This window comes from Amblyomma mixtum, chromosome 6 (genome assembly GCF_055824585.1).
Source record: "Amblyomma mixtum isolate Tamu chromosome 6, ASM5582458v1, whole genome shotgun sequence".
Classification (NCBI taxonomy): domain Eukaryota; kingdom Metazoa; phylum Arthropoda; class Arachnida; order Ixodida; family Ixodidae; genus Amblyomma; species Amblyomma mixtum.
In genome coordinates this window covers 91,894,841-91,919,616 of record NC_143017.1, presented here as the reverse complement: position 1 = coordinate 91,919,616, position 24,776 = coordinate 91,894,841, and the positions used below count along the sequence as shown (strand labels likewise).

Below are 24,776 nucleotides of genomic sequence, written 5' to 3'. Positions count from 1 at the left end.
GACCTAGTCTCCACATGATGTCAGCATGAGTGACTATTATTTGTGTCGCCCAGCCCTCTCTACAGGGCGACAACAGCACGAAAGGGGAAACGCACACTTATACCTTTCGCTTCACTGTTTATTAGATCAAAAGTTAAATGTGAGGTGCATGCTCAGTAGGAGAAAACAGCGCAAATGAAAAGAAAATAGCACCATAATAAAGAGACGAGTACCGGTATACCAAACGCCAGCCGCTACCAGTGGATACCAGTGGTTTACCAATGGCCACGCCCCTACCACTGCACGCGCGCAGACCGCGTCCGGTAAACCAGCACGCATCTACGGTAATACGTCTCCGCTGCGCTATAAGTCCCTAATAAGTAGTGCTATCATAGAGGAGACGTACTATCGTTGACAAATACCTGATTATTGGACGCCCCTTGCGCATCCGCACTGGTTTGGGAGGGGACATTGCGCGTGCGCAGCCGACGCGTGGTATTCCCGTTTATGTCTGCACTAGTACAGTGGTGAGCAGCCTTGTCTAGAGCGCTTGAGCAGTGCGCACTTGGTAACAAAAACCGAAATTAGAGAGCAGCCCCTCATTACAGGGCAAAGTTTTCGTGCCTGCTTTGTTTACGAGGCTATCTGGCGCTACTTCCGTGCAAGCGTTGCAGCTGAACCCTAGAGGCTGCCACAAAATCTGGATTTGTTTGCAAAGAAGTGCACCGCCCGAGCGCTCTAGACAAGGCTGATCACCACTGTACGTTTCCGCTAGTACTAAAAGTTTCTATTGGCTTTGGCACACCATATATGGAGGCACAGCAATGAGGCCTGAAAAGAAAGTGCACGAAGGAAATAACCTCAGCAAGGATGAAATGTGTCGTGTCGATTACTCTGGACTGTGAGGCGCTCAGGAAGCGCGGGCTTCTCAGAGTTGCTAACAGTTTTGTGTATAAAAAATCTGAATGCCTTCTGCGATCGCGCACTACAGGTGAGATAATACGCCAGCTTTCTGATCATGGCGCTGGTTTTCTGGATGATATATCGGGCAGTTGAATTACAACTGCTCTTCTTATTTTCCCCTGCATGCAGTATTTCTTCTACGTGGGGTACCTGACACTGTCGTATCTAATTGCCTTCGTCGCGTGCCTGCTGTTTGAAGCGCCCATTCTCGGCCTCGAGAAACTGCTGCTCGCCGGAAGGATGTGAACAGCTGGAACGGATCCTCAACTGCTCTTCTTTGCTGCGTCGAGAGGAGGAGGTGCGGAATTTGTATGACAGACGTACGTCATCGCTACTCTTCTGGTGTCTGCGAGAAGTTCTAGTTGACGTATATACGCTGACAACACCGCATACGCGGCTAACATGATCTTGCATCCACCTTGTCGTTTGTGAATAAATGGTTTTCTTGTGCCGGAAGCAGAAATGCGAGCCCTCGCAATAGCCTCTGACATCAGGTCTGTTCTCTGGTTTTAGATGGAATAAATGCATACTGTGTATACCCTATCTATCAACCAACTTTTCATGATTACGGATCGTGGCTGGAGCATCGCATGCAACTTTTTATAGCGTATTTGTGATATTATGCCGCCAAGCTCGCAGCGCTCATGTCTCCAGAGGTAAGTGTCGGCGAGTTCCGAAGTGAACTGTCACACATGCACGTGGTTATGCCACTTGAGCGTTTGATAAATCGTCGAAAGCACTTCTAATAGAATTTTGGTAGTAGTTCTTGCACACCTTTTTGAGGCGCGCTTCCACGCGGTTACGAAACTAAGCCTTGTGTTTGCTACAATACTCGAGATGTTCCACGCAAGGCAAAGGTATCAATTTATCTCAGCACACCATGGGGTTCACTAGCCCGAAAGCTGGGCTGAAAACTGTTTCTAGCCAAGCCGACCCATCTTCCGGCAGTCCACTCATATATATATATATATATATATATATATATATATATATATATATATATATATATATATATATATATATATATGGTCTCGTCACACCGGCGGCTAGCGCATGAGTGGTTTTCAGCCACACCGACAACAAAGGAGTAGTATATTAGTTTTAAATTGATTCGTGAATGCGACACCAAGCTACAGGCGACGCAGCAAAGTTGCGTGACGTCGTGATAGGCAGGATGGAAGTAGGAACTGCAAGTCAGGGTCCATGGAGCGCAGGCGTTGGTTCTAAAACTGTTCCGAACTTGTGGTATGCGCCGTCTCCTACTCGCGGCGTCCACTCTGAGATTGGGGTCGACACAAAAACAGCGTCGTGGTGGTCATTTAGTGTGGCCTCGTCCGCGCAGTGATATCCGTAGAAGCAGCTGTATCTTGGTAGTTATGAGTAGACTGTGCCATGTCCTCATTGAACTATACCCTGCTCTATCGAAAATACAGTAGCCAAACGAGGTGTACGAGGCTCCATGCGAACTGCCATATTGTTCGCTGGACTGTCGTTTGCACCTCGCGCTAGCACAGTGGAAGCGGCAACGGAACCGGTTCCTGTCAGTCCAGAGAGGTGGAATTTCAACAACTCCCTCGCCCTTGCCGTTCGGATGACAGGGGATATTCAAAATTCCGCTAGTGCGCTTTCTAGCATAACAATGTTGCGGAAAACAAGATGGCTGACCATGCGTTTCCAGCTAAAACAAGGCAACAAGGACTAGTAATAAGAGAGCAATTACTCATTGACATCCACCCAAGCGAAACCATACGGCTACAAAGGAAATCTAAACAGCTTTCTCAGAAACTTCGCAGTTAAAGAAAAATACGTCCTGGTCCGGGGTTCGAACCCGGGACCACCGCTTCACCGAAGCAGTCGCTCTACCAATTGAGCTAACTGGGATGGCAAGCTTATGTTAGGGCGAGAGCAAGTAGATCAATAACTCGAAGTGGTAACAGTGTTGGTCAACAAGGACTAGTTTTTTGGTTTATTCCTCCAAAATACGTTTCTTACATGCTATCCACACCCTTAGCGCCTGTCCTCTATAGCCCTCGCAATTTTTTTTTTTTAAGAGAAGTCGGCGATCTTGTCTTTGGCAACATAGCTATGCGCACTTGCAGAATTTTGAATATCCCTATTCAAGAGATCGGACAACGTCCCCTTCGACGGGGTGCAGATGACCACAAGGGCTTTTCTCCAGCAACGCTCGCCTGTTTGGCACACAAGGGTGAATTAATCGCTCCCAAAAATGAGCCTTCAGTTTCCGTTTAGTTTTTGTGCAGCACTTACAACCTCAAAGGTTCTTCAATGAAAAGTCAACAGTCCTTAAATCAGCAATACCTCAACGCAATTTCCGTTGAATATTTCCCGACCAAATACTTGCTGAATATTTTTTGGGTATTTCACTGTGAGAAAGCTGACTCATTGTCTTCTGGTGGACATGCATATATGCAAAGACAACATGTGGCCTTTGTCCGAACTTAAATGTTCAGTTTGTTCACCATTTCGAATAAGGAAGGACATTCAGAGAAATAAAATGTCAACTAACTCCGTATGGCAATGTGCTCCAGTAAATTTAAAGATGTGAAAGCACGTGTTTTCCAACGGGGTACGCTCGAGGATAGCTTCCTTTTCACGTTTACAGTGACGGGGGAAACACGCATTGAGATGGACACGGTGTTTTCTCTTCGTTTTGTGAAGAGGTCATCTCTCCTTCTTGGCATAGCTTTGTTTCCCGCAACAAATACACAGGCATTACCGCCACGTCACAAGAACGAGCTTATATTATCTACAACTGAGTTAACAGGAGCAGAATGGACATATCCCTACTACACCTTCGTCCGAGCAGAACACCAATTAGCGAATAACATTTTGAATGCACTGAGGTGCCTGCTTTCAAAGCCCCAGTTGCCATAACTCTGCAGCGCACAGCTAGTTCAGGATCAACAAGGGGAAGCTTTGGGCCAGTTGGTCAGACATGCTGGGGAGGAGGAATAACCGCAAACTTGACAGCTTTTACCGCTCGTCCTGTCCTCTTCTCGATCTTCAGTCCTGTCAAGTTTGCGGTTATTCCTCCTCCCTAGTTCAGGAAAAGTATCAATGTAGGACGAGTGCACATTGCCCATTGAAATGCAAAAAACGGATTGGTTTGGCTAATGAAGCACGCTATATACGCTTAACCTAAGCATGAAAAGAATGTTAAAATCTTCGAAACCTTAAAAAAAAAAACGGAACGTCTTTACGAAGGCGACACACGTACGGACTTATGACTCGTTTGATAAATATTAAAGTTATTAAGTTGGGAATTCTTACGGTCCATTCCCCGCTTCCTCATCACGAACAGTCAGACCCTCCGGAGGAGCGGTAATGCGCACTAATCCGCTTGTCAAGCCCAACGCAGAGGTGCCGACGACACAACTGGAGCTCATAAAGCATGGACACGTCCACTCGCCTAGAGCTTTACAACATGCGTGGCTTAAAAGCACCAGTCAGTAAACGCATGCCCTAATGAGTAGGGTCAAGTGTGACGTCTGTCAAAAGCACGGTGGCGGAAAAGAGATCAAAAGGAAGCATAATAAGGTGACGGGGCAACCTAATATGAATAACAGAATCAATCACATGCAGTCCACAAAACACTTGGCTTCCCAACAGTGGGCGTAGCTCCACTGGTCCCATAAGTACGGTTAAGCAATTCAGAGAGTAGTAGGGACAGCGAAAGACTCCAGCGCGCCCGACGCCTTCACTGGCCGCTGCCGGCCATGTCAACGACCGGGCCCCTGCCTATTGACGCAGCCTTCACACTGTGCTGTTCAGGGTCGCTCGGTGCCTTTCCGGCAGCGCGGCTCCACTTCCGTCGGCTTTTCGTCGGCTTGCGAGGCAGCGGCACCAGCGATTCGCGCATGAAATGCCGCGACTCGTCTTCCTGCAGGGCCATGCTGGACGAACACGAGCGCGAGACCACCTGCGGGCTTGCGGCGATCTCTGGCAACCGCTCGACAGCGGCGCACGTGAGCGTCATGAGCGAGGCAATCAGCGCCAGCGACAGCCTGACGCTCCGGCCAGGGATATAGGGCGCAAAGGTCTGGCCCAGCAAGGAACCCAAGCTGCCCCAAGCGAACGCCACCGAGAAGCCGAAGCAGCGACAGGCAGTCGGATACAGTGCCGCAGTGATGACGAAGCTGGCCACCAGAGCGGCGTTGCTGGCCAGTCGAGCGGCTCCCACCAGGAGACTGACGGCCACGCTGGTGCGCTCTTCCGTGTACAGGGCCGACAGCAACGCGGCCGTCATGCTGAACAGCATGCAGGAAAGCACGCCTATCCAGCGCACGCCCACACGCCGCATGCACGGATACAAGGCCAAGGACGCTGGTCCCGCGATCACCGCGTTCAGTAAGTGGGACCACCTGCGCACGGTTTGAGGATAAGCAACTTTGGAGAATTGGAGCCGCTCGAAGGAGCGACATCCTTCGACTCTCTTCTTCAGACATCGTAGTGCCGTACCCCGTTCGACATGTTACGTTCGAAAGAAAAGACTGCTAGAAAAACAACGAAGAACGATTCTTCTCTCTTTTACCTAGAAGAAGAAGACAGCAGTCTTGTGGTATGTGCCTATTTATTTGTCCTTTGTTTTTCACGCTGGGGGTTGTATTCTATCGTTCATGACTTTGAGCCAACTAGCCCGACTTTCAAATCTGCTTCGACCCTATATATTCCGTGTCTGTGCGTTTATATTATCGCCGACACGCAGGCTCACTACGGTGAGGATTTGTTTCGTGGCTGAAACCTTCGTTTCCTCAGTCGCTGCCCTTTATGTACCAGTGTACTGGAGAAAGCCAGCGTGAGCTTGAAGATGGTACGAGTTAGCAACCAGCGACTACAGCAGGACGGGAGAAAAGAAAGTGAAGCCGAGAGCTCAAAGTCCAGCTTTATCCAATGACCTTCTCGGTTTCCCACTCCGCCTATATTTTCGCTATTTCTTCTACTTGCGCCTAGGGACTGCCTTTCAAATTCTTGTAACTTACTACTGATAACAACGCCACAGGTATCAGGCGCTATACACCTACAGCCCACATGGTCGATTCACTTTCGCTGCGCCCTGTAACCACTCACTGTCAGCCACCGCTTGTGTCACTCGAAAATAGCTCACCTGTGCGAAGCCACGATGTTGTTGAGGTTGATCAGGTTGTACGAGAAGATCTCGGCGGTCCAAACAAACGCCAGCGTGGCCGTTGTGGCGCGAAACCGCTTCGATATCACGGAGCGCGGCGAGTAGACGTCCTCTTCATCCACCCGTTGCGCGTGTTCGGCCACGACGCGGTTGAAACCGTCCAGGAACTCGTCCGGCGGCACACCGTTGGTGGTCGCCGCTCGCATGGCCACGCGCTCAGCCTCACGTGTGTTCCACACGACCAGGAGCCAGTTGTGCGACTCCTCGATCATACAGAAATTGGCCAGCATGAGCGTGGCAGGCATCATGAGCAGCAGGTGGGCGCCCTTCCAGCTGAGCCGCAGCGAATCCGACGCGTAGAAGAGCGTCGGCACGACGGTAGAGGTTACTGCCATGACCACCGTCCAGTGCCGATCACGGCGACTACGCGTCTCCGCCTCGAAGAGGAGCACGAAGAGCGCGATCAATGTGCTGCCCGCAGTGACCGAGACGACGAGGCGCAAGGTGACCAAGAACTGGAACGAATTGCTCGCACTGCACGTCACTCCGGCCAACAGGAGCGCCATGAGCGAGGTGTGCGCGACCGTCTTGCGGCCCACGCGGTCCGCCGCAGCTCCTATGAGCGGCAGCGAGACCATCGAGGCGGCCGCGGAGGCCACCAGCGTGAGTTGTATCAGCCATTGACGGTCGCAGACAAGCGTGAACTCGCTCACGATGGTGTTGCCGTACTCGATCAGGTCGAAGTCCCAGGCGGAGCAACGGACGATGTGGGCGTCGGAGCCGCCGTCGGGCGGATCGCGCATGGTGCAGCGGCTGAAGGTGACGTTGTCCTCTCGCGGAATGGCCAGATCCTTCCACTCTGTGGCGCTCAGGTTGGCAAAGCTCTCGGGCTGCCGGCACCAGTGGTCTATGACGCGTGTCGTGAGCCGCAAGCTGAGGATCTGGCATAGGTAGGTGGTGGTAGACACGACCACGCTGGCCAGCAGCATCAGCTGGAAGCGGCCCTCGCCCACGTAGATGAACTCCTCGGCGGGATCGGTGGGGCCCCCGAGTCCCGTCACTGGATCTCGCCCCGCCGTCGGATTCTTAGGCTCGGGCGCCGAAAAGTTTCCCGAGGTCCCTGAGGTCCCCGTGATAGAAGAGGATGGGCCTTTCCTTACGAGGCTCATCGTGGAACCACCCCGACCGACGATTCTTCTGCTTCTTCTTGATCAGACACGTGCGCACGGGGCAAGAGTGCGCACATGCATGGGACGATGATGATGATGATGTCCTCAGGCTGAATGGCACCAACATACCCACGGCGGGGGATTGGCCAGGGTTCATAGCGGATACAAACGCACTCATGTACAGAGGTGTCCACTTCCAACCTGAACACCGCTCCATGCGGCCAGCGCGGCCGGCGCTCCGCGGTGCGCCTCTCGTGGGCGCCTGGGGAAGTATTGCGCGCAAGCGCAGTGACAGTTGTAGGCGGGGCCTTCGCCGCGTCGTCTGCTTCAGCGCGGCGGCTCCGCCAAACCACGCTTGCTATGCGGTGAAGCGAACTTTGCTCTTGCTATGCGCAATAAAACGACAGTCCGGCACGGTTGTGGAGAAGCGCAGCAACCGTGCTTGGTTCTGTCTAGCGCGTGATATAACGGTGGCATTTGCCCTTCTTCGTGTTTCCTTCCTTCCTTCCTTCCTTCCTTCCTTCCTTCCTTCCTTCCTTCCTTCCTTCCTTCCTTCCTTCCTTCCTTCCTTCCTTCCTTCCTTCCTTCCTTTCTTTCGCCCAACTTTGAGGTAATGAAAACAATCATGAGAGTCCGGGGCATAGCCTGGCTGATCGCCACCAAGGAGCTGAGCAGCTGAGTTGTCGAAGTGCCCGCCTAGCTTGGGCATCTCATTCACACATTGACCAAGTTTTACACGAGAGCCTTAATCGCATGAAAGAAGGAAAGGAAGGAAGGAAGGAAACACGAACAGGGGCAAACGCCACCGATATATCACGCGCTACACAGAATCAAGCGCGGTTGCTGCGCTTCTCCACAACCGTGCCGGACTGTCGTTTTATTGCGCATAGCAAGAGCAAAGTTCGCTTCACCGCATAGCAAGCGAGGCTTGGCGGAGCCGCCACGCTGAAGCAGACGACGCGGCGAAGGCCCCGCCTAAAGCTGTCACTGCGCTTGCGCGCAATACTTCCCCAGGCGCCCGCGAGAGGCGCACCGCGGAGCGCCGGCCGCGCTGGCCGCCCGGAGCGGTGTTCAGGTTGGAAGTGGACGCCTCTGTACAGGGAATGGAGTAAATTTAAAATTTTGGGACGCAGAGCTAGAATTTGTACAAAACAAAAAATACGGAGAAAGAAAAGTTGTGAATTCACATTCTAGCAGAGGAATCTACCAGATGAAATTATATAATCGTGAATAGAATCGAACACTGGTTTCAGGGCATATCCCTTGGCGCTTGCCCTGAAGGATAAGAGAATCGGAATAGATAGAGGAAGCCCAAGCCGAGAGAGGGGGATCTCCAAGTAAATTCTACGGAGAGCAGCGAGCCGCCGGCAGGAGAGGAAAAAATGTTCTGTAGACTCAATTTCGCCGCAAGACTCACAAAGGTTGGATATCGAAAGCCCCGATCGGCATAAATAAAGATTTAGCCGCGGTGGGCTGGAGCGTACTGAAGAGGACTGTGGAGTTTATTGTGACCAGCATATCGAGCTCGACGGCCCAAACTGCGGCGTTATTAGTTTTTGTGGAAAGGAAACGTTTCAAAGCGACATTTTTTTTTTTACGTTTAATGAGGTAAAGCAAACTTTAGCATGTCTCAAAATCTCGCACTAACTACGGATTCCAGATGGTTCAGTCTAGATTTCTACAGATTTTAAATAAACACCACTTCACAATATAGAAATTGCGTACCCTTTTTCAAACCAACCTATATGCGCTTTTTATATAATGCTAGTTAACACTTCTTTTTTTTCTTGCATGTTCTTTAGTAATACAGTAGTTGCATTTTATATCGATTGTTTACAGAATAGTATTGCAGTTGTGATATTCTCTTTGTGAATTGTGCTTCTTACCTCTGCCATAATATCCGCTTCCGGTTATTTGGGAGGTGGGGCTAGTCAAACTACTTTTATATGCCACTTTTTCCCACCTTTCCAACCACATGTCATGTTCAAATTGCTTTCAACTTTGTGGTACATAATTCAACTTAGCTCCACACTTCAACTTCAAATGGCGCAATGTACACCTCAACCACGCCTTCAGAAAACGCGTAAAGAAGGGAGTGAAAGAGGAAAACTAGAAAGATCTGCCGCAGTTTAGGACTCCGGAATAGTTTTGACCAGCTGCGGAGCTTTAACCTGCACTGATATTGCACTACACACGACCGCTTTTTTCGTTTCGAGGCGCGATTTCTCCCAGGGGCAGCCGCCACGAGAAAGGAAAAGGAGGAAGGGTTCCTGTCCATGCAAAAGCGTCTGCTCCCTTCTGCAAGCGGAAAAGAAAGAGACAAAAAATTGGAGGGACACTTAAGCTTGCTTTAGTGGGTTAATATCCGTACATCCAGAATTGGTTATTGTATACTTAACATTCACAGATTCCTTGGGGTCCTCACGCCTCTCCTGGCGCAGTGGTGCAGAGGTTAAGCAATGCGCCTCTGCCCTGCGATGGTAGGTGCTGCCATTGGTGGGGCTCGTGAGATCCAGAATGCTTTCGCGGGCAACCTCTCGCGACCAATCCTTAATTTAGCCTTATGACCTCGATCGTACCAGAAGCTTGGAAGAACGCTAACATCATCTTAATCCATTGAAAAAAGGAGACGTCAAGGGCTTGAAAAATTACGGACCGATCAGCTTACTGTCCGTGGCCTATATGGTATTTACTAAGGTAATCGCTAATAGCGCCAGGACAACCCTAGACTTCAATCAACCATGTGGCCAGGCAGTCTGTCGTAAAGGGTACACAACAATGGGCCATATTCACACAATCTGTCGGGTGACAGAGAAATACGCAGAATATAGCCGACTGCTATAGTATATAGCCCTTATAAATTACGGGAAAGCACTTACTTGACTCGGTCGAAATTTGAGCAGTCATACAGGCGTTGAGGAATCAGGTTGTAGAAGAGTCATGTAAAAATACTGGATGATATCTGTAGCGGGTGCAGAGCCACCATAGTCCTCCATAAAATCAGCAATTAAATTCCAATAAGAAAGGGTGTCACTCAGGGAGAAACAATCTGGTCAGTGCTGTTCACCACCTGTTTACAGGAGTTATCAGAGGCCTGGATTTGGAGCAGAAGGCAAGATTGGGATGCACCCATTCCTACACGACACAAAGGGAAGATACCCTTTTCGCGGTCGCCGGCCTGTCTGTATAGCGGAATTCGGAGCCCTACCCACGCCTGTTGCCTGACTCAACCGTCAGCTCACGGGAGCGTCAGCGTGAAAATCCAGCCAGAGGTCTCGGATGAAGCCAAGCTCGAAATTTCGATACAAATGGATTTAAGGTAATGAAGCAGTCTGCTAATGGCTAAAATTTAAAAATGCTAGCTGCACTTCTGATGCACAAAAAAAAAATACAAGGACAGTGGCGGTAGCCTTGTATCGTGTCTTCACTTACGGATTGACACTTGTGCTTCAGACAGTCAGGGTGCCTCGATACGGTGTTTATAACGTTGCACATGCGGAAGCGTCCTTACTATTCCGGACGTGGGCCGAACACCTGGCGCACGGAGAGCGCATCAAGTTGGTGAATTCCAACTTTTGCCCGCATGAACAGATGCGACATACAACCGGGCTGTAGCTATTGCCTGCATTCTGTGTGACGTGCCAGTCCCCTCCACCTCGTTTTTACCTGTGCAAAGATGGCTGTTCGCGAAGCGAAGGGCAAAGTGAGGCCTATAGGCGGTGGTGGGTTTGCCACGAAGCATGCAATATTGGCCCCATATACCGATGTTCCCAGCTGGTTTGAACTTTCCCACGTGCAACAACGAAAAGCGACAGTTGCCACCAAGTTTAGTTTTCTTGTCGGCTGTAATGAGTTGACGGAGTGGCCTTCAATCCTTCGCAAGACGTACGCAGTGGTGGTGGCAGGAAGTGTTTGTTTGGAGCCGTTTGGGGCCGCTGCAAGTGAGTATTCTTAATTCTTGCAAGGATCTTTACGAACGGCAACGATAAGCAACTCCCCTCTGCGAATTCCCTGCTCGTGAAGTAAGCTTCACAGCAGTGACAAGTACGAGCGTAGTGAAAGTGATCACAGCTGCAACAAGTGCCCTTTCGCTGAAGTCAGTGAAGTCGCCTGCAGGTATATATTTCGTTTCAAAAGTCCACTACTCACGCCTTGTCTCCGAATGCTGAAGTGAACTTCGAACTTCACAGCTAGTCGCATTCGTTCCTTTGTTTACAGACATTGCAAGTGCACGCTATTGTTCCTGCAGCGTATCCAACACCGATAGTGATCGTCGTTTGTGTTTACTGTGTTTGAGAACTGCTCTCAGTGCGACGTGACTTTTCTGACGCCTGTGTTATGTGTGCGCGAAATGATCTCCGCTGCACGGTCGTCGAACTGTTTTCCGCCGCGACTACAGAAGCATCACCATCATTCTGTTCCTTAGTGCTCCATGAAGCGCATTTTTTGATTATGGGCCGCCGGATTACGATGGCAATGGAATTGCTTTAAAGATTGATAACTAGTGGTTTTCTGCCATATTTCTTTTCTTTTTCTGTCTTTCTTTTCTGTTTTTTTTTTCCATAAAAGATCGGGATATTTTCCTAATCGCGCATTATCAATCTTAAGTTTTCGTTTGCATGTGCGTTTTATGCGAATAATATGCATTATTAACAGACGGTGTATACAGAGTGCTTCTCCTAAGACTTCACACAATTTTTAAAAACAGGCTTTTTAAATTCGAAGAGCGCTTCTTCGGCATAGTATTGTTAGTGGTGTAGTACATCAGAGTACGCTAAGACATGAGCATGCTGGTTAACTAATATTAAATGGTTAACATGTTAACTATTACTGTTACTCTCCTTAATTAGTCAAAGGCATGTAGTCCAACGTAAACAATATCCATATCAGTCTTCACAATTTCGAAAACGCGGTTACCCTCGGTGCTGTAGCCCCAATAACTTTTGACTATATCTACCAGTACGCAGGGGAGAGGTAGCTTTGCATGCGAGCTTCTCGAAAGCGCATGTATTTTGGCGTGATGTAACCGCGTTTTCAATATTCTAAAAGCTGATATGGATATTGCTTAAGGTGGACTACACACCTCTCAGTAGTAGCTAAAAAGGTAAGTATTTGATATTAGTTAACCAGCCTGCTAGTTAGCACGTCTTAGCCGTATTCTGATGTACTACATCGCTGACAATACCATGTCGAAGGAAGCGCTCTCCTAACTTAAAAAGCCTAAGCTTAAAAATTGTGTAAAGTCTCCGGTAAGCACCCTGTATGCAGGGCTTTCGTGTATCTTCAGCAAACTTACAGAAAATGTGGCTGAAAAGCGCACAAAAAGACGAAGTCTCAGAAAGGCAGACAGAGAGTATCATCACATCCAACTAATTTAGCCGAACTAATACAGCTTGAAACTTGGAAAAAACCACCTAGGCGCAAATAATTGCACGAGAACACAAAAAGAGACGAGGAGACAACGGACAGGCGCCAACTTCCAACTGTTTATTGCTCGAAAAAAACATACATTTATAGCTTCAGGCAACGCCCACATTGCAACGCCAACAGATGCAAAACCAACCAGCCCGTCAACATGCCTTACCGAACTAATACAGGTAGCCTAACTAGCCCAACTCAACTAATTTGCGACTAAACCAAACTCTACATGACATGAATTATAACAAACGCTGTTTTCAAAATTAGATAAACTATTTCACTGTACATGTACTTAGCCGCAGTAACGACCACCACTTCGACTTACTGGTGTCGTCACTCATCTGACAATTGTTAGTACGTTGTGGATAGGCAGAGAACAGTACATGCTAGCACTAGCATTTTCAAAAATATGAGAATAAATTTTATTCGTTCATTCATACATTCCATCATTCATTCAACTCTTGATGGACAGGCCGTGCACGTACGGCGTCGTCCCAGCTTCAGGCAGAAAGGGTTCCCGCAGGGCCCGCGGCAGCACATGGACGCCTCCGACTTGCAGTTGAGCTGCAGGCAGGTGAGGTTGTTGCGGTGGCCCTCGCAGCCGTCGGGCGGGGAAGCGAAGGTCGGACACCTGAAGGTGGCACGTCGGAATCGCGGGGCTCCTCCTGCACCTGGATGACAGGCGAGCTGATAATTATTTCAACAGGCCTCTCTCTTTTAGAGTTTTCTCAATAAAATACAGAAATCTAATCGACCCCGCATTGAGAGCATACATGTCAGACACCTCAAGAACTGTTCTCATCCCTCACACCCCCACCCCCACGACTCAAATATCCAGTGGCCTTTCTTGCATGAAACCTCGGGGGTGCAGGTTGAGGCAGCTCCGCAGTAGACTTACACATGTCTAATTGTCTCTTCACGAGGCGTAGCAGCAATGACTGCCGAAGTCGCCAGTGGTGCAGAACACGCGACTCTTCGCGACACGCGAACAGCAGATCGCGCTCGCTGCTGCCGACGGTCAAGTCCAATCAACCTATGCGCATTCAACAACGGAGACAAGTGCGAGCGAGGAGCCTACTGCATTTGCCGCGTACTTACGCAAGTAATTTCTAATTCAATATTCAACCTTAAAGAGAGACAGGTGTCAGACAAAGCTACAGAAAAAAAATCCCAGGATGGCGCAACGTTAATGAATCGGAAATAAGAAATGCCTTGCGCAGGTTTGTTTATCACTGCCAATCCGCATTATGTTACAGTGTCCGCACCTTGGCAAAACAAAAATAATAAACACTGGTTGCGCAAAAGTAGCACGACAACAGCAAATATTCCTAGACATATAAGAGTTCGTGGGCCCAGAGCGACAGAAAAGTGGGCATATCCTGAACTAACAACGATAGGTCGCTACTCGCAGTACTTGCTTTTCTGCGAGTGCAACACGGGTCGACATCGACACTGCTGGCACGCGCGATGCGCATATAGTTCGCTTTCTTGTCCTGACATTAGTACACTGATTTGTTGACCGCAAGTAGGCATATCTTTGCAAAGTAATTACCCCGGACTGTAGAGCTATCACTGAAGAAAATAAAGGAGAAACCATCGCTGTTAAGGCGCGCAAATACTGTCAGAGATTCGCGAAGAGGTGGGCTAGAAAATCCGCCGCGGTGACTCAGTGCTTAAGGCGTTCGTCTACCAATCCGGAGTACCTGGGATTGAACCCGACCACGGCGTTCGCGTTTCGATGGAGGCGGAACGCAAAAGGCACCCGTGTGCTGTGCGACGCCAGTGCACGTAAAGGACCCCAGGTGGTCCAAATTATTCCGGAGGCCTGCACTACAGGCACCTCTTTATTCCTTTCTGCTTTCACTCCTTCCTTTATCCCTTCCCTTACGTCGGGGTTCTGGAGCCCATCGAGGTATGTCTCTCAAAAACCAATTTTCACAGAAGGCGGAAAGCTCACTGCAAGAATACTCATTGCAGAAAATCAAGCAGTTTTAAAAGGCACAGTGAAGATATATATAAGCGGGCGAAAAGAAATTGTAAGATGATTTGTTTTTTGCTTTCTAGTTTCTCTGAAGAAAATGTAGCATATTCACCACAGAATTAAAGCTTCAACCATGATGCGGTACGTGAAACCAAAGTTGGGCTTGGCTAAACCCTGGGTCTCAAATATCGCCCTTTAGCAAGACACACAGCTTCTAAAGGGTATTGAATATCCGTACCTTAGACGCACCAAGACCCTCCGCAGGGCTTTGGGCAGCACTCGAGACCACGGGCCGCGCAGCTTTCCGGAGTACAGGTGGTGTATGCGCAGTTGCTGTACCGTCCTCTGGTGCTCGGGCACGCCGCGTCGGCCGAGCACATTACGTACAGGACCAGTGTGAGAACCGCGAGAGCGGCACAAGCCGACAAGAAGGACGACTTCATGTCTGCAGAGAGCGTGTCTATCTTAAAAAAGAAGCACTGCCAGCTGAAGTCCAACTCCTCCTAGCTTTGATTCAGGCAAGCGACACTCGAAGGCGCGGCGTAGAGCGTAAGTGCGCACGCCGACTTCAGAAGCAGCGCACTTATTATAGAACGCAGCTCAGTACTGCCCTGACTTTAGAGGTGCGAAGGGTAAGGAAAAAGAAAAGGAGGATGGGTCGAGTTCGTCCCGTCCCTTATCACGCGTACTTTCCGGATGCAAACGCGCTTGTCGTCGTCTCGCTACCTCTTTCCGCATGTGCTGATTTTGCCGGCATTCCATTCAGCGTTGCGCTTTTGTTTTTCTCCGTCCCATAGCTGTTGCCGCATTCTTTCAGCAGTGTGCTCCAGCGTGCACCATTTTGTCGACACCGCCAGTTTTCTCCCATGAGGCGATCCTGACTTCTTCCAACTGTGGGTTGTCGCAGCCCTTTCCCCCGCGGTCTCCTCTGACGGCGAGGCGACCAAACACACGTGTCGACGCCCATTCGCAAGGGCAGGAAATCCCCCGCTTGCTTCCGTCGATAAGACTGGGCGTTCCTATCGGGAGCGAGCCACGCACTTCGGCCCTCCGTACGTGCAGCATGCACGTATGTGTGATCCCGAGAAATGTTAATCGATGCCCTGAAGTGTTGTGGCCGTCAGCCTTAGAGCTGGTAACTGCATCTTCAAAAAACAACCCAAGCTTATCTAAAACATGCTGCTGTTTTGTTGACGCATCCCAGAGGAGTTTTTCTATTCGGCAGCACTGGAGTGCCTGCAAGAAGGTAACAGAAGTCCGACTTTCGAGCTGCTTTAGTAATTATCGGCTAAACAATTGGTTTCCTTCAAGAACTTTTCGCTCGCGTTCCGATGCGTTCGCTTTGGATACCACAGCAAACCCGCAAACCCGAAAACACCCGCAGAGACCATGCGTAGTCTTTCGACGTAGGAATGTTGTTCGAGAAGGGCTGGCCAAGTGTTGAAGCCCCACCTAAACAATTTTCAAATTTAGCCTAGTATAGGTTGGACTCGGATGACACATGCGAATGACAGTACAAGATGAGGAAAGTCGCGGCATTTTAGCGGCCGCACAAATACCGCCGGTTATGCGTCGGTAGCAGTGATGATGTCCTTGAAAGCGGCCGGCAATGACGCCAACGACGTCAGAGGTTTCGCCTTAGACCACCGCCGGTAAAAATGAACAGAAGGAAGTAGCAGCAGTTGGAATGCCGTCACAAGCACCATCGAGGCCGAGGGGGCAACAAAGTAAGAATAATTACTTAAATTTGGAACAGCAAAACGTCGCGCTCGAGAGCGGGCAGGTGCAGCACGCAGTCACGAAAGGCGTCTGTACGAGGGTATGCTGATAAGTATTGAGCCTTACCCAGCAAAAAATTAGCTGGGAAACTGAAACTGCCACACTATTCTACATATTCCCCAGTATGTCGGTGCACTTGCGAGATCTCTCCTGCAGCCTTTTATGTCCCTTGAAATAGAATTATGCAAGAACACATTTGTTATAGCTGTCGTGGCGCGCAGCGGTGTGTAAAGAAGTCGGCGCCACATTCACTGATGCGGACGCCCGACTTTGGATGAAGGTGGTGTGTCATGGAGCTGGAGCAGTTGACTCATAATCAAGCCTTCTACCTTTTCGCGCGTGTAGAAGCGGCTGCGCTACACTATCGTCATAGACGCAAAAAAAAAGTGAGAAGTGGCAACGTTTTCTCAGTACAAAGTCTGAAATTCTGATACTTGGCGGGCCACACCACAGGGGTTTGCGGGCTGTATGCGCCCCGCGGTCCCCGTGTTTCAGACCCCTGTTGCACACACTAGTAAGAGATGCATATGGAACAGAAACAAGCGTGTGTGTGTATTACTACACGACCTGCACCCCTACACACTGCTCACTAAACATTGCACCGTCAACTAGCCCAAACCTTTGCATTACTAGAACCAAGCCGCTAGTGCCTAAGCTCCGTAAGTGCAAACAATATCTGGTCTGTGTTCCTAAAGCAAATACTCCAGATTTGGCATCTTTCACCGTATTTGCCTCTTCCTCCCGTGTATCAAGATGGTGGGATCAGCGTCCCGACGGCGACACACCTTATCCTGCCGCTGTTCCCTGTTTCTGTCTTTCGGTGGCCGCCACTGGCAACAAACGAGTGGGGCGGATTTCCTGCGGCGCCTCTGCTGTGAGCTACAAATTCACAAACGTTCGCGCGTTGCGTAAGAAACCCCATTCATCTTTTATTTAGTTTTTGTCCCCTTGTCATTACCAATATAAGTGGCAGCAGCTTTTACATGACCCGTTTCGAACGTGGGAACCGTTGTACCGCGAAATGTGCCTCGAATACCTTAGGAGGGAGAACAGAAGCAGGTACTTGGCATATGTAGAGCAAGACAATATGCACGCGAGGTATGACTGCGTCTTTATGAAGAAGACATCCAAAATTAGACAGAACGCAGGCGAATTCACGCATAATGCAGTGGACAAGTACCGCAGCAATTAATATCATTCTGTGGGATGGTCAGCTATACATCATGGAAAGTGGCAGCGCATATGAAACGGAGACGACAGCGAAGAAACATATACCACAGCACATGAACTCGAGCGCCGGTCGTGTGGCCTATGTTTAGAAGGACAGAAAGTTGGGCGAGTTGGCAACGATCAAGAGTATAACAGCGCGCAAAACAAGGACGAACGAAGAACTGGCGGCTCGTTCGTACTCGTTTTCTGCGCTGTTAAACTAAGGGTCTATGTTTCTTCGCTGTCGTCCCCGTTCCCTTTGCGCTGCCACTTTCCATGATACAACACCAAAATGGTCACCTCCTGATCTGGTGAAAAAGCGAATTTTTTGTGTTTGTTCACCGACCATTTGTGTTGCGACCGAACTAACAAGTTCATAAGCCTTTTAAGGCTCTTTGTTACAACTGTTTATATTGCGAATACAGAGATTCTTCTAACAGTTTGCTACAGCTAACACAGATTTCTTTGTTCCAGACAAACGTTTTATTTGTAAACAGGGTGCGTGTCTTTGCGTATCTGTGTGTCAACAAGCAAATGCAGTAAATAATATTTCCCATGGCAGTGAGCTTGGTACCAAGTCCTTAGCATTTTTAAGCCGACAGGTTTTATTACAAGTAGTAATATCATTTTTCCCTGTTTCTCCTGGAGTACTCATGGCACAAATGCTCGTGGTGCAATGTTACTACTCGGAACCATTGTGTCACTTAATCTTTACGAAATTTTGTACATTTCCTCAAAATAATCACCCCTTGGTGCTTCCATGCCACACCAGACAAACTGTATTTCTTGGGGCGATGCCCAAAATACTCATTCGGGGAATAAACAAGATCGTTGGGTGGCGACTAAAAGTGTTAAGTTGTCCAGCGGGAATTCAGGCCTGGTCTTAAACGTCACCAAATACTCTCTCCCTCTCCCTCTCTCTCTCTTGCTTCTATTTCTGAGTGGTCTGTTTGGTCGAGTACAGGAAGGCGTAGACATGTTTACAGCTATTTTTCTCTTCCTAGCTAGCTTACAGCGTGTCGCTTGCCTTGGCTGCCATTCACATTGTTTGTAACCCTGTACTGCAGTTTTACAGACAGACAATTTTTTTTTTTTGTTTTCACCAGTGGATATCTATGACGGCACCGGAATTCGCCTCGGCACACTAAGCCGGTGCGCAATCCCAACGCCATCTACCTCTACGCCCATGGGCTTTGAGGTATATAGTTTCTCGCAGCTGGAAACCGGCCAGTGCTCATAAAAGAACAGCTGGAACTGACCTTAATTTACTGTTAACGAAAGTTTTCTGATAAATACGATAATGGTGACTACATCGGTGTCAGATTACGGGGCAAGTCACGCCTCTCGTGCTTTGCGGATTTGGCAAGATTTTATTCGGTGCGCCTAGCTATTGGTACAAGCAAGCGATTTTAAGCTTGCGACCTTGTTCATGCTCAAGAGTGTGCGCTGGAATGCATGCCTGTCACAGCGTGGTCGTTATCGCCCAGTGTACAGCTCACTGCTCCAGTGGCGAAGTGTAAGAGAATTTTGTATTCAATGTCTGTCATGCGCCTTGCTCTACAAGGATTACAATACGAACCGGAGGCATTGCTAGCACACTTGTAAATGCATCAGAAAAACACGATATGTAATAGATTCTTCACATGCATAAGGGGTCTTCGCAAAGAAATGATGTCTGCTTTCACTGACATTTCCTTGAACCCAAAGCGAAGACCGCCGTATTTTTGCATTACTGCTTTGTCAGTGACTTTTCCTATGCACGGCCCTTGATTCATGGCACGTCATGGACTCGTAGCAACCAATACGCGTTCGAGGCTGATCAGCCCGAAAAAAAAATAATAAAAGATAGAAATTTCCTTACTTTTCGCTTTCTCACAAGGCGAAGAACTGGTAGACAAAACTGCACTACACTACTCCGACAGTAAGCCTGATTTTAAACAAGCCGAAGGGTTCGGAACCCCACCAGCGGAGCTGATTCTTCCGAAGAGACTGTAGCGTGTTTTATACCGGATGGTTGGAAGGCCTTTCTTACGAGCTATGGGAAAGACTCCTCGATGGAAAAAGCAAGGAGGGAACGGTGTTATGTGTTCGTTCTTCCGCTGTCTTCAGAGCCATTTGCAAAAACTATACTTTTTTTCACTGCATCGCAGCCTCCTTCGCAAATCAACTCTTTAATCAGACTGAATATCTTCGTTTTCAATCACGATCTAATCAAATCACCCTAGGTGCCGCCGCGGTGTCTCAGTGGTTATGGTGCTCGGCTGTTAGCCCAATAAGATGCAGGTTCGATCCCGGCCACAGCGGTCGAATTTCGATGTTGGCGAAATTCTAGAGGCCCGTGTACTGTGCGCTGTCGGTGCACGACGTACCGCTCGTAGCAACCGTAAAATACCGCTCGTCCTGTCCTCTTCTCGTTCTTAAGTCTGTTCAAGTTCGTAGTTATTCCTCCTCTTCAACATATCAGACCAACTGGCCCAAAGCTTCCCCTTGGTGCACGTTAAAGAAGCCCCAGGTGGTCGAAATTCCCGGAGCCCTTCACTACGGCGTCCCTCGTGGCCTGAGTTGCTTTGGGACGTTAGTTTTCCATAAACCAAACCAATTCATTCTAGATGGATAGGCAATCGGCTATTCAGCCGTTTTGATTTAGTCTTTGATTTTCATGCACTAGTCTTTTTCTGTCCACAAAGACATGAACAAACGGCGGAATGACTTTATTGAGCTATTTTTCGGTTGTGTACAGACCATTAACGATGTCATCGCACCAAGCTTCCACGTGTAAGCGTCTGGTGGAAGGATGGAAACTTGAACGAGTTGGGTGCTGTTGGGTCCGGTTGATTATTGCTATAAATATGATTTTTTTATATAAAAACGTAGTTGCGAATCAGCACTCGTATGTGTCGTTTTCTTCTTTTGTCTGTCTCTCGTCCGGCTGCTCTGTTCCACTCTGTATGCCTGGTGGCAGTATTTCTCTTTACAGTCGTTGTGGAAACAAATCAAGCCCAGTTTGCTGCAGTTGTGCTCATCGTATTCACGTTGTTCCCCGGCTCGGAAACCTTGTCCACGGAAGAGTGCTTCGGAGAGATCACCGGATATTCAGCCCAGGAACAGAGTGCTGCAAGTTGAACAAGGATGCTTAGGAAGCGCGAGAAGTAAAGCATACCTGGACATCGCTAGGCCAAAAGTCATTTCGTGCACTCTTCCACAGGTGTCGCTCAAATGAAATGTTACAGTAGTAGAATTCTGTCACTGCCTAGTTTTTCCACAACACCTGTCTAATACGAAGCTGTTCGGAGAGCAAGATCGCCTGCTGAATAAGTCCAACGCGTAATATGGAAAAAAAATACAGTAAAATGAGCAATTACTCGATGATTGAAATAGAAACGAAATGTTCCTTGTAGCAATATTAATCGGTCGGAAACAGAATTCCCTCCTTGTGGACAAGCTGCAGTAGCATTTATGAACTTTTTGTGCGATATAATTACAGCTGATTTAGATGGTTTAGTCTCTACAACTGTCCCATTAGGTCAGTGTCCTCTAGCAGCTTCAAGACTTTTTGCCACACTGATCGCCGCTCAGTTAGGGAGCCCTCAGGGTGACTCAGGCGGAGAAATTGCTGACAGGTCACTGTAAGGTTAGCACATTAGCACACAACGCCACCACCACCAGCATTACAGCTGTCGTCACACCAGAACCCGCCGGATGTCAGGAAATTTCCTGATTGGTTCCGACAGTGATGAAACCATCCTTGTAGTTTGACCACCAAGGACCGATCACAACGCGCCTCCAAATTTGAAAATCCATTGCCACCGGAGGAGCCGGTAGGCTGCGTCTGCATCGACATCGCTACCGAAGGGGACAGCCGCAGCAAAGGGAGTCAAAGTGCCAGGTGGCGGGATGACGTAATAAATAAATTAAATTTATGGCTGCTAGCGCGATTCGAACCCGCTGGCCTCTGCACTACACCACTACGCGATCGCCGCATTTTTGTTCTTTCCTAAAGCAAACACTTTTATTTGCAACAATATATGAAGTACAGGAGTAAAGCGACCGCGTATAGAATCTAAAAATTTAACAATCGTGCTTATATGTAGGAAGACAAGTAAAAGTAACGTTGTGGAAAAGGTGGTGTCAAAGGGAGGGAGGTATGGTCGAATGGAACTGGGGTTGTGTCCCGTAGACATGGTGGAAAGCTTTGCCATGAAAATGGCAATGCAGTAAACGCAGGAAAGTTGGAGGAACAGTTCGAGTATTACAGTCAAGGCAATCTCCAAAATAATAGAAGGTTAAGGTCAGAAAAAAATTATCTACTGGATGGGAAGAAAAATAAGGTTCGAAAGATATAAATGGAACGAAGAACGGCAGGAATCACAGGAGACCTCATCTTTACGCGCTAGATAACAACAAACTTGCTGATCACTGAACACGTTTAAATGCAAGAGCACTTAATTCACGCTTCTGATAACTTGGTTAGTTTCTTCCATTCCAAGATAGTAATCAGCGGACAGCAAGCAGAGCATGTCGGCGGAACGTAACAATGCTTAGAAAGACAGAAAGCTGGCCAAGTTGGTTACGATCTATGGTATCACAGCGCGAAAAACTGGACGAAGAACCAGACAGTGCTCCTGTTGTTTGGTACTTCGTTCGTACTCGTTTTCCACGCCGTTATGCTATGGTAGCAACGCTATTGGTGGCATGCCGGTGGCGCTTAGTGGACAGTGCTGCCTACTCGAGCGTTGTGGGAACTCCACTGCCAGCACGACAAATGTTTGGTAGACATGTTTATGAAACGCTTGGCCACTATATCAGAATCACCGTAATGCTAAGATAGTGGTACATAATTTCCTATTCAGCACAGTTTCTTTATGCCCTAAAAACAACAAATAAGTCCCCGACAGCAATCATTTACATAGGAACAAGTTCGGCGCAACTCTGAACGCAGGTGACTACCTACTGCAAGCAAAATGTCAACGATTACGAAGAAAAAAATGGTAATGAAGGTCAATATGAACGTAACGAAATGAAATCAAGTCGGTTATTTTTTCCTAAAATAAATGGAAGAGGGGGGGGGGGGGGGGGGCACAAAACATTAGAAGAGAGAAACGCGCCGTCAAGAACGTCATTTAAATAAAAACCGCGTATCTGTTTAAAATGGCCACAACAACCACGGTAGCAGCTCCAACGGCAACCTGCCAGGTAATGTCAGAAGCAGTCCATGAACTACTACTGCCTTTCAGGTGAACGGCTTGTTGATCTTCCTTTGCTTCGGTGGTAGGTTCCCCTGTAGTGGGACTCGGTTCCCTTTTCCCGAAATGCGGTTCCGTTTTGGTGGTTCCTAAATGATTATTATTGGTAGTAGACTCCATGTTAGTGGTTCTCAGTTCCTTTTTGGTGGTGGCCACGACCTTTTTTCCAGAATCAGATTCCTGTATGGTGGTTCCTGAATCATTTGTTCCGGCAGTCGGCCCGATTTTTGCAGTGCTCGATTCCGTTTTATTCACGGTCGTTTCCTCTTTAGTGACGCTTGGTGCCACTTTCTGAGAAAAAAATTTCTCTGTGTTGGTACTTGAACCAGTTTCGCCGGCAGTCGATCCTTTTTTCGTGCCGCTCGATTCATTTTGTTCAACAGTTGATTTCTTCTGGTCAATGCTCGATATCTTTTCTTCGGAATGCGCCCTCTCTGTAGCGGTGGTCGAATCGTTTTTGTCAGCTATCGATGTCATTCTGGTGCTGCTAGATTGCGTTCTACGGATGCTGTATTCGTTGTTGGTGGTGCTAGATAATTTTTCTTCGGAAATGGCACCATCTTTAGCACTGCTCGAAGGGTTTTTGCCAGCTATCGATGTCATTCTGGTGGTGCTCGATTCCGTTCTATTGATGCTATATGCCTTGTTGATGGAGCTAGATCCTTTTTCTTCGGAAATCGAGCCATATTTAGCACTGCTCGAAGCGTTTTTGCCAGCTATCGATGTCATTCTGGTGGTGCTCCATTCCGTTCTATTGATGCTATATGCCTTGTTGGTGGAGCTAGATCCTTTTCCTTCGGAAATCGAGCCATATTTAGCACTGCTCGAAGCGTTTTTTCCAGCTATCGATGTCATTCTGGTGGTGCTCGATTCCGTTCTGTTGATGCTATATTCCTTGTTGGTGGTGCTGGATCCTTTTTCTTCGGAAATCGAACCATATTTAGCACTGCACGAAGCGTTTTTGCCAGCTATCGATGTCATTTTGGTGGTGCTCGATTCCGTTCTATTGATGCTATATTTCTTGTTGGTGGTGCTGGATCCTTTATCTTCAGAAATCGCGCCATCTTTAGCATTGATCGAACTGTTTTTGCCAGCAGTCGATGGCATCTTCGTGGCGCCCGATTCCATTGTAGTTATCCAAGATTCCTTGTTTGTGGTGCCGGATCCTTTTTCTGTAGAAACCGCTTCCTTTTCAGGACTGCTCGAATCGTTTTTCCCGCCAGCCGATTTCAGCGTTGCGGTTGTCGATTCCGTCTTGGTGGCGTTTGACCCCTCTTCACTGCCCGCTCTTTTTTTGTTCGCGGCCGATTCTTGTTCCGCGGCAGTTATACCGCACAGGCCGAAAGTCTTGTCGCACACGGTTCCGCTCGGGCAGGCAGAACAGGCAGGGCCTTCCTGGTACAGCGGATTCCTGAAGACGTTTCCCATGACCGCGTAATTGCACACGTAGAGTTGCATGTGCGTCAGCTTGACGGCTCCGATGATGCTGTACTCCACAAAGCCGCAGCCGACGTAGCTCGTCTTGGCCCACACAAGCTGGGTGAAGTGCCCTATCATAGGCTCCGAGGCGGGCGGAAGTCGGAACTCGTGGCGCTGCTCCAGTGGGTAGTCTTCGTACTCTATAAACCATTCCTTGATGCGACTCGGCCAGTCTGTGCTCGTGAAAGGGTAGTTTCTCCCACGAACGGCAAGGTTCTGCCCCGTTCCATTGAACTTGGTCGTGAAGCGGTCGCGCCAGTTGTCGTGGTTGACCTTTCCCTGGGCGGAGGTACACTGCTCGGCCTTCGCTTGCGCCACGGAAGCCAGCTCTTTGTCCCAGACAAGCCGAGCCATATTGGCGGCTGGAGGGAATCCCTGCAATTTTCCCAGGGCTACCATGCTCCGGTAGT

The 24,776-nt window shown here is 48.7% G+C and overlaps 3 protein-coding genes across 3 annotated transcripts in view; 1 reads left to right on the top strand and 2 right to left on the bottom strand.

Moving 5' to 3' along the window:
- LOC149339663 (nose resistant to fluoxetine protein 6-like) overlaps nt 1–1,386 on the top strand; it is a 63,231-nt gene extending 61,845 nt beyond the window's left edge. Inside the window, exon 11 of the mRNA XM_089550966.1 lies at nt 1,072–1,386. Within this exon, the coding sequence (XP_089407092.1) occupies nt 1,072–1,188 (117 nt within the window). The 3' untranslated portion in view covers nt 1,189–1,386. The remainder of the gene's footprint in view (nt 1–1,071) is intronic.
- Nucleotides 1,387–4,660: 3,274 nt separating this feature from the next.
- On the bottom strand, nt 4,661–7,257 carry LOC149339662 (solute carrier family 22 member 7-like). Its single transcript, XM_089550965.1, has 2 exons — nt 6,068–7,257; nt 4,661–5,324 (listed from the first exon to the last, which is right to left on the bottom strand). Exons 1-2 carry the CDS (start codon nt 7,255–7,257, stop codon nt 4,661–4,663), a joined length of 1,854 nt encoding a protein of 617 aa, XP_089407091.1.
- A 13,480-nt stretch (nt 7,258–20,737) lies between these two features.
- The window catches only part of LOC149339661 (CRISP/Allergen/PR-1-like), a 4,235-nt gene continuing 196 nt past the window's right edge, over nt 20,738–24,776 (bottom strand). Inside the window, exons 1-2 of the mRNA XM_089550964.1 lie at nt 24,224–24,776; nt 20,738–20,756 (exon numbers count right to left, since the gene is read on the bottom strand). The exon at nt 24,224–24,776 is cut by the window's right edge and continues 196 nt beyond it. Of these exons, the coding sequence (XP_089407090.1) occupies nt 20,738–20,756; nt 24,224–24,776 (572 nt within the window). The remainder of the gene's footprint in view (nt 20,757–24,223) is intronic.

Bases quoted from the DNA above. Each gene is read 5' to 3' on its own strand.
- LOC149339662 (XM_089550965.1), bottom strand. From the start codon at position 7,257: ATGAGCCTCGTAAGGAAAGGCCCATCCTCTTCTATCACGGGGACCTCA. The intron at 5,325-6,067 runs GTGAGCTATTTT...AACCGTGCGCAG, and splicing joins AACATCGTGGCTTCGCACAG to GTGGTCCCACTTACTGAACG.